Genomic DNA, 10,307 nt, shown 5'->3' on the forward strand with positions numbered 1-10,307 from the left:
TTTAAGTGTGTGGTGTGATTATTGTTCTGAATGTAAGGAAGGCTTTTCTAGTATGTTTTTGCTTGCTTTAAGAGCTAGGTGATGTTGTTAGTTTCAACAGTTGGGCAATTCCCATAGAAACATGCCAGGTTTGAGTGCCAGTGTCAAGCCATTCTCACATTCAAATGAGGATAGGACTGATTTATCCCAAAGAGCAAACACACAGAAAACGTATGCTTGCAAATGTGATTTCATCAAATCATGTGTTATGTATGTGTTTCACTTTAACATGTTTCCAGAATTGTTACCTGTATTAAGAAATGAGCCCCATTCTGCAGAAAGGCATCATTCCTGATTGGCAGTATGACATGGACATCCTGCTCATGGGAGAACACCACATTAACGGACCTGCTAACATTCAGAACCTGGTCACGGGCCAACGCTGGGTCTATTGGACCTGCAGGAATGTAGAGGGCTATGAGAGTCATAGACACATCACCCAGCATGCCTCCATCCCGCAGGAAGTTTAGTGACAGGAAACGGCCCTCAGGTTGGCTCTGTATGCTTTGCTCTTTTGCCAAATTAAACTGAAACATCCCATAGACATCGTCACTATCTTGGATGTAGAACACCATCTGGGGAAAGAGTGGATGAGAGCATGAAAAGATTAAGAGTATAATTGACAAATTAGCAAAGGTAAGGAGATTATGTAGATTTTATATGTTCACTGAGGAGGACATGATCAAATACACATTTCATAGAACACAAATAACTTGTTTGTGGAGTATTGTTTGCAGATACAGTGAAAAAAGTAAGATGATAGACTCAAGCATGAGGACAAAACTGAGAAGTTCAAAGGTACTTTTTCCAAATAGTGCCAGGTATTTTTTCTCTGCTAAGTTGTAAATTGTACCCAAAAAGTCCCATCAGTAAAATTAAAGTTAAGGCTGACTTTACAGGTGACTATAGGTGGTTACAATATAGTCACATTTAAATTCTGTGCAATTCATTTTATACACTTCTTGTCTCGGAAAAGAATGGGATTTCACATGTGTTACACATGGGTCTTCACCACACTGCTTATAAGAGGTAGCAACTCCAAGCCAGGTGCAGTGTGAGTGTGAGATGGTAATTGCTATGAAGTTCAGATATCTCATCAATACCCTGTTGGAATTTGTTACATATCCTCTTTTTCAGTGACTAAAACTGAATCTTGAAAATGGAAAGAAATGAGGAGAGGTGAGGAACAGAGAAGAAAGAAAACAAGTGGGACTGAAAGTAGTAAAACAGAGCCCTGAGCTAACTTTAGAGAGGCATCCTCTTTAATTAACTCTGCTAAGTCTGCTAGAGTAGTTTTCATGAGCGTTTTAACTGTGGCTGGTTCATTTCCCTGAAAACTACACTTGTCTCATGCATTGCCTGGCATGTTCACAAGATCTGATTTACAGCTTTGCATAATGTGTGTTGGTGTGCATGATTTATCATTTGTAACATTAATGAAACATAACACTGACTCACTTGTCCCACTGTTAAAGTCATCTGTTAATTCTTAAAGAAATTTCTGCTGAGCATACTCGTTATACACAGATGGCAAACAGGCCCTGTAACCTCACAACCTGAGGTGGTGTGCTGTGTGTTGTGTGTTTGTGAGCGAACAAAGCAGGGTTTGTGTGCATCTCATCTCATGCCTCAAACATAAACAAGACTGAGATGTGCCCAGTGCTTTCACACATAGCCAAGAGGCTTGGACAAAAATTGAAGCTATAAAAAACCTGTCACCACTTTACCCATGCTTTCTAAAAAAAAACACACACACAGACACCACACACAGAGTGTGCCTGCTGTTTCCGTTTTGTTTTGATTCAGCCACATTAAGGGAACACCCACAGAGCAAATTGACAGACTAAGGGGTCTACTTTTGCAGAATCTGCCAAGTTTGCCACTGTACTTTACAGTAGATCACACAAAAGCACACAACCATGCAAAACACATGCATCTGGAGGATATGTTCCCCAACAAGTGCACCCTTCTCTCTCTATTTGCTCTCTTTCACAACCACATCATAGCATCAAATAGAAGTTACAATTAAATACACAAACACTAGTCTATCAAAGATCTCCTCTGAACTGACCTCCATGGGCTCATCAACCTCAGCATTTCCGGTTACAGTATTGGGCAGTAGCTTGAGAATAAAGGCCTCTGCCTCTTCAGGTAGATCATCTGCCACGATGTTTATTGGAATCACAGCGGTCACCTGGCCGGCAGAGAATGTCACTGTCCCCGCTGCAGGACTCAAGTCATCTGACACTGGGGAGCGGTCACTGGAGTTTCTACTGATGGACCAGTTGGCAGACACATCACCATAGCTGCCTCCGTTTCTTACAATAATGATGCCATCAAATCTAGTGGAAAGATAGAAAAAAACAAAAACTTACACCTTTTTATTAAATACACTCATAGTTAGATGTGCATTGTAGCTATTAAAGAAGTTACAGTATCTATCTATAAATGACAGGAACATCTGTCTGTCTGTCTGTCTGTTATTCGCATATCTCTCGAACCATTCATCCGATTGATTTCAAACGTGAGAGGTGTCTTGCTACGAGTACGAGTAAGTGCAGTGATGTTGTTTGGATAAGAAATGTAAAAGATATAGATAAATATATCCCTAAAAGAAGCATTTGCTGTTGCTGCTCTAGCCGCTGGCCACTCCCCCTCTCACACAGCACACTGAGCACAGCACAGGACCACAGTTAGAGAGGGTATAAGGCAGTGGAGCTTTGGCAGCTAAAATGTGAAATACACTTCAGAACCTCAAAAAAATGGATGAAACTGAAAACACTTCGAATAGCCCAGGCTACTTTACAGACATCCCAACCTGGAAAAAGTAATTTCAGGTCCATTGCTCTCACACGCGCTGCGTTAATAGTCGCACACACACACATACAGTCACTCTCTAGCGCACACTCTTGCTTGCACGCTCCAGATTTCAGGAGATTGTATCTAATTTGCAGGTGTCAGGGAGCTGCTATCAATATGAGGGAGAGTTGAGATGTCTGACTTTGTAGTAAAAACACATGGAAAAACAGATTTTGCACGGGCAGTGCACACATTTTTCATCATAGTGTATTCGTAAGTTTTCCACCTCTGTGTCAGGTCTTCATTGATGCTGATTGGCTGAAGTATTGCACTGCTGCTGATGGACAGGACACCATGAGGCTTATCGTTGGGCTCGATGGTCACTTGGACAGTGTTGGGTGGTACTAGAACAGCATCTCCTCCAACTGTCTCCTCTAGCAGGACCACATGGAAGGATTCTGCGATTTCTGGCACTTTGTCATCGAAGATGTTAAACAGCAGGCTTGTCTTGTAGACAAATGGAGGGAATGTAATTGTTCTGACTGGCTGTAGGTCAAGGAAATCCACAGCTGGTGTGGCGCTTCCCAGTCCTTCACCGCTCACCACCATGTAATCTACAGAGACCTAAAGACAGTATAGTCCAGAGGTTTTAAAAAAATGTTTCATGCTTAATGTTTTTTTATGCAGCAATATACTGTACATATAAATATATATATATATATATATATATATATATATAGATACACATACACATACATACACACACTTTTAATACTACTATACTGCATGTATATAATTATAGAAGTTAGCCCTGTTCTTCAACAACCAAATGTCTACACACTGCAGAAGTCAACATGCACAATTGTCCAGTAAGTTGGTAAGGTCAACAGATAATGAATATTAATAATAAAAGAGACCTAAAGATTGATAAAAGAAAAAAGTGGATCATAGAAAGATACCTCAGTGTCAACAGAGCCGACGAGTGGCCCGTCCTCAGTTAAATGACCACGGGTCACATTGAGGACAATGACTCCAGCAGATTCTGGTACTGCGATGATAGAGTGGGAGAACCTCAGTGGGCTGTCATTACGCCGGATTCTCAGCTGAACACTGCTGGCGTTGGGCCTCAGAAAGGCTCCACCTGCCACATCCGTTAGTCTGACCAAAAACACCTCATCATCCTCTGGGATCTGGTCCGCAGAGAAAGGGAAGCACATTCATATATTATTTTGTTTTCAATCATTTTTATTCATTGAGTAATACACTAGTAATAATTTCTTGGTCATTGTTATAAACATGGACTAATATTTCTTGGGAAACAATGGGTTAATATAATGGAACGGGAAATGGACCCATCACAATTTTTCTTCCAATGGTATCTGGGTAAATCAGCGACTCCCCCTGCAGGACCTTCGGTGGCTGTAATGAAGGCCTGTATAATTCAAGTCAATGTGGGCATGACCTTGAGTTTGACAGTTGTCTTAGCCAATCATATTTCATTGAGGTGTGGGCGGGACCATATCACGACATCTCCCGGGTATTCGCGATCGCTAATCATAGTTATTTGTACAGACAGCAGTATGTGTATGGTTAATTGTGTATTTCTCAAATGTATTGCATAGTATAGGGGTTTGTTCTATCAAACTTTGAAATTTTGACGAGCAGCCACACCCATCAGGGCAATTGGGGTAACTCTAAAAGATTGTTAGAGAGACAGATAGACTGACAGAGTGTCACAAGCTAATCCATGTCTGTCACATGTGGTGGCTTGAATGAAGATCTTGTTCAGTACCTGGTCATCCTGGATGAGAATACTGAAGTGAACTACAGCCTGTCCTACAGGGATGGTGATGTTCCCTTTGTCTGGACTGAGGTCCTCAATGGCAGGATTCGGACCTCCAGAGATCTGAACAGGAAGAAGTCGCAGTGATATTTACACATGAGCAATGAGAGAATTACATGTTCCTCTTTCGGTCAAAATTCTCCAAACTTGCAGTGACAAGTCTTGTTTTAACTAGAAGAAAAAACTGTCAAATGAATGTTGAGTTAAAAACAAACCAGTTTGTATTTTAGTTCTGCTAGTTTTATGTATGTTGTCTTCTTACCTCAAAGTTCACATTCACAGTCCCATATGTTCCCTTTTCTCTTATCAGGGTGAGAGGCACATAATGGTTCTTTCCTCTTGGCTCATCAACTATGATCTCCTCAGTCTGAAATGAAGAAGGTGAGACAGAGAAAAAGAAACAAACAAAGAAATAGAGCCCCAATTAATTAATTTGAACTATTTCAACAAAGTTGTGTATTCACAATTAGGATCATTCAAATTAGAGTTAATTATATTATAATGAGAGTGGAGATGAAGGAGTTGGAGTCATAATCATTGACATATTATTTGAGAAGCAGATTTGTTTTTCTATTCTAGTTTAATTTGTCATGACCAAAACAAATTCAGGAGAATGGAATAAAGAAGGAGAAAGGAAAGCAAAGAAATGCGGCACAGGAATTAGTTTAGTATAATTTTATACTGTACATAAGTAAATACATCAATGCATTTACTATGGTCAGAAGGCCTGTATAGATTTGAAGCAAGGCGAATCACTAATATGAGACCAGCTGGGCTGGTGGGGCAACAGTTCCTAATATGCCATAGCTACCATAGAAATGATATAAACTCCCACTGATAAATTAATCCAGGGAATGTTGTGGTTGTATTTGCCCCTGGAAACCCGCTTATATTGCCCACAACCATAATACTGGTATGATAGGACCAATCATTGCTGTAGTGGGCCTGTATTTCTCTACCTCTGACCCCTTTTCTACTGGTAAGTAATATATGTGAGATCAACTTTATAAAATTAGTTGCAATGCAAATGTATGCAAGTGGTCATGGTGCATTGTGCATTGGTGTGGCCCATTTTGGCCAGTAGTCAATTTTCAGAATTCATTTTGTGACTAGTGGCACAACTGCTAATATGGCATCATATCATTTTTTCTGATTATATTCCCTATTATTATATATTGAATTAATCATAGATTTTATGCTCTTTAGGTGATTATATACAGGACCAAAGTGCATAAACAAATGAAGACAATACATGTGGATGACAGGGTTTCTTACAGAGTTGAAGGCAATGATTCCAAAGGCGTTGTCATTGGACAGGATGGTGATGGTTGCCTTGCTTGGTGTTCCCAGTTTCACGCCATTGGAGGAGCTCTAGACAGTACAAAGAATTGATTGAATTGGTTAGTTAAAACAAGCCCACATACACACTATGTACTTTAACACACCTCAACCCTTCCCCCATCAGCTAACCCTGACACTCATGTAAAAACCAGAGTGCCAGCCTTATCCCCTGTCTTCACTTCATTCTTGTACTCCCACTGAGAGGCCCTGGTGAGAAGGCACAAAGACAGGAAGTACTGGTCTCAGCCCAGTTGATTTGTCAGGTTCCCTCTCCGTGGGATACCTCTTCAGGACTTGTGCTGTGCTCTGTGACTCGGCACTAAGACCTGACAAACTCAAAATTTCAGTGTGCTTAACATCAAACAATGACTTCACTAGGCTTACACTGAGATTTTAACTTGACAAATAGAACCATAAGCTATGATCTGTGCAAGGACAGTTTCTCTTTTTTTGAACCCTATTAAACATGTTATTTTGTGTTACCTTCCAAGGTTTCCATTTGTGAGCTTACCAATGTTTTCATAAGTATCTCCAATACTAACTGTCCTGACTAATACCATGTGCACAGGCTTTCCATTTGCACCATACAAACATCTGGATACAGGTTCATTTGTGCATGTGGAGGATTCTACAATATCATTGACTCTGAAAGTCTTGAAGAAGTATAATAACCAGAAACTGAAGGCAATCCTGTTGAAAATCCTTTACAAAACCACTGTGTGTGTGTGTGTGTGTGTGTGTGTGTGTGTGTGTGTGTGTGTGTGTGTGTGTGTGTGCGCGCATGCATGTTAAAGTGACAGCAGGCAAAGAAGAAAACAACAACAACAAGTGCTTAAGCCTTCTGCATTCACCCCTCTATTCAAATAGGGCTTTTCCCAGCTGTAGTAGAGCTTTCTTTTTGCTGCTGAGCTTTTGTAATGGTCAACTCACAGACACAGACTCCAAACAATTTAACAAAGCCAAGCCGCCAAGCGAGCCAGAAGTCTGCTCACTCGCTCGCTCGCACGCACGCACACACACACACACACACACACACACACACACACACACACACACACACACACTCAATATAGACATTATAGACATCATCATAGACATTAGACATAGACAATAACATACTCAATTATGCAGCGACACACAAACACACAAATTGGCTACTTAAAAGCTATCCTTGTCATATGAACTGTATACAAAAAGTAGTACAAAAGTACAAAAAACACTGCCTCCCTCATTCGAATATGCTACAGCCCACTGTGTGTTAGTGTTGCTGGCAGGCTGCACCTGCTCTGGTCCACAACAATTTTGCACTATTTCTATGTAATGTTTTGTCATATTCCCACTTTCTAACTAGGTAGCACACACTTCATTTCCTATTGTAACAGATTGTTGGCAATGATAAATGTTTCCTCATAAACCCTTTATTTGTACCTTATGCTTGATCTGTGACACCTCTTGTAGTGCACATTCATCTTCCCGACAGTCTCTCAGTAAGCTGATAGGGTAGCATTTGGTCAAAGCTTTGTCTTCGCTGTAGTGTAAACAGAAGGGCTAAGTTGGCCTCAGCTAGCCTTTCACTTTAGTGGCTGGCTAAATACAGGCTTGCACTTCTGGATTTTAACCAGATGACACAAAAATGTAGCATTAAATTAACAATGTTGTGAAGTCACTCTTGTTGACAGCTGTTGAGAGTTTTGTGAATGTGCAGAGATGAGAATCAGTGATTTACAATGCACAACCTTTGTTTTAGGTCTTTTAGTGAGGGATAAGACAGTCCGACAGCAAGAGCAGCACCCCCTAGCTCATCAATCAAACTTGACAGCTAAAGGCTAAATGAAACCATGGAGATAGCCTCTAGGTGTAAGGCATCCTGAAGGTGATGGTAATTCTTTTGAGAGGGATTTTCAATGTCTACCCCTAAAATATTTTCAAACATGCAAAAATCTACAGCTGTCCTATATAAGACTCATAAGACACTAAAAAACAATGATTGCACACCATCTGTCCGTTCTACTATTTTCATCTAGTCTATAATAGTAGAGAGTAGCGGCTTTTGATAATATTCTGTGTTTAATGGTGCCAACAAAAAAGTCTTTAAAATGTAAATTATTAGAAATGATTTTATTATTATTTATATTATATATTTAGATATTTATTATAAATACAAATTATTGTAATGTACTTTGTTGTGAATCCATTCATTCATTGTAAACTGAGTTTTCATCTGCAATAGTGTATCAATCGCAATGCTGAACACATAAATTCACGGAACGGACATGCCCATTGAAGTCAATGGGTGCAGAGAATTAGAGAATAACTTTAATCTATGTGTGGTGAGGTTGTGGCTGTCAAAGTTAGTTTCTCCTCACAAAGGTGTCTTTTAGTGGGGAACCTAAGAGACTCTCACAACATGTAGCCCCACCCAGGCCAGCCATGGAAAAAGTCCTATAGAGCACAAACATCAAAGACCCTGAAGCTCAAAGCCTCTCAGGGCTTACTGTGGTTGACGCCCCCACTCCCCATTGCTTAGTCGCTGGGGTTAAGGTTTAAGATGGTCAGGGGCAGAATTAGAACAGTGGGACTTTTTGTGGAAAGGAAGCTTGTAGCTTCAGAGAGGAGAGAGAGAAGGAGCAAGAGGGATTTGTCATCCATCCAGAAATATTTGGCACATAACTGCAAGTCTGCAAAGGAAAGGTTGACATACATGGTCACGCAAACTTTCAGAGAAACAATGGACTTTTTACCTGTAGTGCGAGGTTGAAGGTAAATGTCTCATCAGCTTCAGGCAAGTCATCATCTTTCACAGCAATAAAGATAGTCTTACTGGACTCGGTGGACCGTAGAAAGGCTGCAGCATTAATGGCTTCAAAGTCCCCTGTGTCAGATCCCTCTAGCTGGATAAAACAAGCAAACACAACATGGTGTCACTCAGAGTAACACTGCGTTTTATGCATTATCTGAAAATGTAAAATGGAGAAGAAGCTTGAAGCTTGAACCTAGGATGCTGCAGGTACATGATTTATGAGTTAGACAACTGTGCCAATGGGATGCCCCTGAGCCAATGTTTTTGACTGTTTCAGCTCTTTCCAGCGACATAGAGCAGATGTTGTGTTCCTGTCACTTTATTTCCTCTCCACTGGTGAATTTATCTGCTAGATTTTGTGATTCAACGGTTGGTTTCTGTGTCTGTCCGTTAGTTACTTGACAGGAAGTATCATATTATGCAGGATTTCATTAACTCATAAGGTAATGGAAGTCCAGGTATAATAGTTAATGTAAGAAGAAATATGGTTAAGACATCAAGAGGCATAGGAAACCCCCGACCACACTCCACTGCATGGCCAGCTCGCCTTGCCAGACTCCAACTGTGAGCAGCTGACACTAGACCCCATGTCAAGGACATAAAGCCAAAACCCATTCTGTGATTTCCAAGACCGTTTCTGCAGACACACTCTCTGATTTCGCCATCACTGGCTACCATAAATGAAAAGTTACTTGGTCCTCAGCTGGACATAAAGGTGACAGCCTTAACAGAGCAAAGCGATGGTGCTACTGCATGGTCTGCTTTGGGTGGCTTTATGGGTTGAGGGGTTTCTTGTGCAGGATAATATATTGATATGATATTATTATATATAGTATTCAAGTTTGTCTGATGTCCTACCAGAACCAAAGCTGTCACATTGACCGGGTCTCCCACTCTCTCCACTACCAGCCGGATCACAGCTGTGCTGCTCTCGTTGACAACAAAGTCAGTCTGCCCAAGGAACTGCAGTGTGGCTGACTCAGACGTAGTGCCAGGGATGGACAGAGCCTGAATCAACCCGGCTAGCAGGAGGACAGGGAGCATTCCTATGAAAAGAGGGAAACACATGGAGGAAATGTTTTTAAAATTGCAGGAGAGACAGACACAGTGCATACATTGAAATATAAAAGAAGTATATTTGTAGAAGTTACAAATTTAGAGTTGGAGAGGTTCATTGAATGTATTTGACATATCTTTCACCATCTAACAAATGCAACACCACTTCATGAATGGCAATAGTAATGATACAAAGATGTAACTAAATCACAAATAGACAAGGTGCTTCAGTGAGTCAGATTTTAAGAAAGCATTAGTTAGGGTTAGGGTTAGGTGTTAGGGTTAGTTTTAGCAATTCAAACCGCGATAATGCAATTCTAACTATACACTCACCAAAAAAACCCAAACAACAACAAAAACAACATAAAAACAAATTCATATACAAAATTAAATCTAAAATTTAGGGACCCTCAAGGTACAGTTTTAAGA

At 40.5% G+C, this 10,307-nt stretch overlaps 1 protein-coding gene across 1 annotated transcript in view; it reads right to left on the reverse strand.

The window, feature by feature from the left end:
* The window catches only part of adgrv1 (adhesion G protein-coupled receptor V1), a 95,557-nt gene extending 85,691 nt beyond the window's left edge, over nucleotides 1–9,866 (reverse strand). Inside the window, exons 1-9 of the mRNA XM_053324919.1 lie at nucleotides 9,681–9,866; nucleotides 8,764–8,913; nucleotides 5,957–6,052; nucleotides 4,944–5,048; nucleotides 4,631–4,744; nucleotides 3,798–4,028; nucleotides 3,125–3,462; nucleotides 2,111–2,381; nucleotides 288–614 (exon numbers count right to left, since the gene is read on the reverse strand). Of these exons, the coding sequence (XP_053180894.1) occupies nucleotides 288–614; nucleotides 2,111–2,381; nucleotides 3,125–3,462; nucleotides 3,798–4,028; nucleotides 4,631–4,744; nucleotides 4,944–5,048; nucleotides 5,957–6,052; nucleotides 8,764–8,913; nucleotides 9,681–9,866 (1,818 nt within the window). The remainder of the gene's footprint in view (nucleotides 1–287; nucleotides 615–2,110; nucleotides 2,382–3,124; nucleotides 3,463–3,797; nucleotides 4,029–4,630; nucleotides 4,745–4,943; nucleotides 5,049–5,956; nucleotides 6,053–8,763; nucleotides 8,914–9,680) is intronic.
* Between the last annotated feature and the right edge of the window lie 441 nt (nucleotides 9,867–10,307).

This window comes from Scomber japonicus, chromosome 9 (assembly GCF_027409825.1).
Source record: "Scomber japonicus isolate fScoJap1 chromosome 9, fScoJap1.pri, whole genome shotgun sequence".
Lineage (NCBI taxonomy): Eukaryota > Metazoa > Chordata > Actinopteri > Scombriformes > Scombridae > Scomber > Scomber japonicus.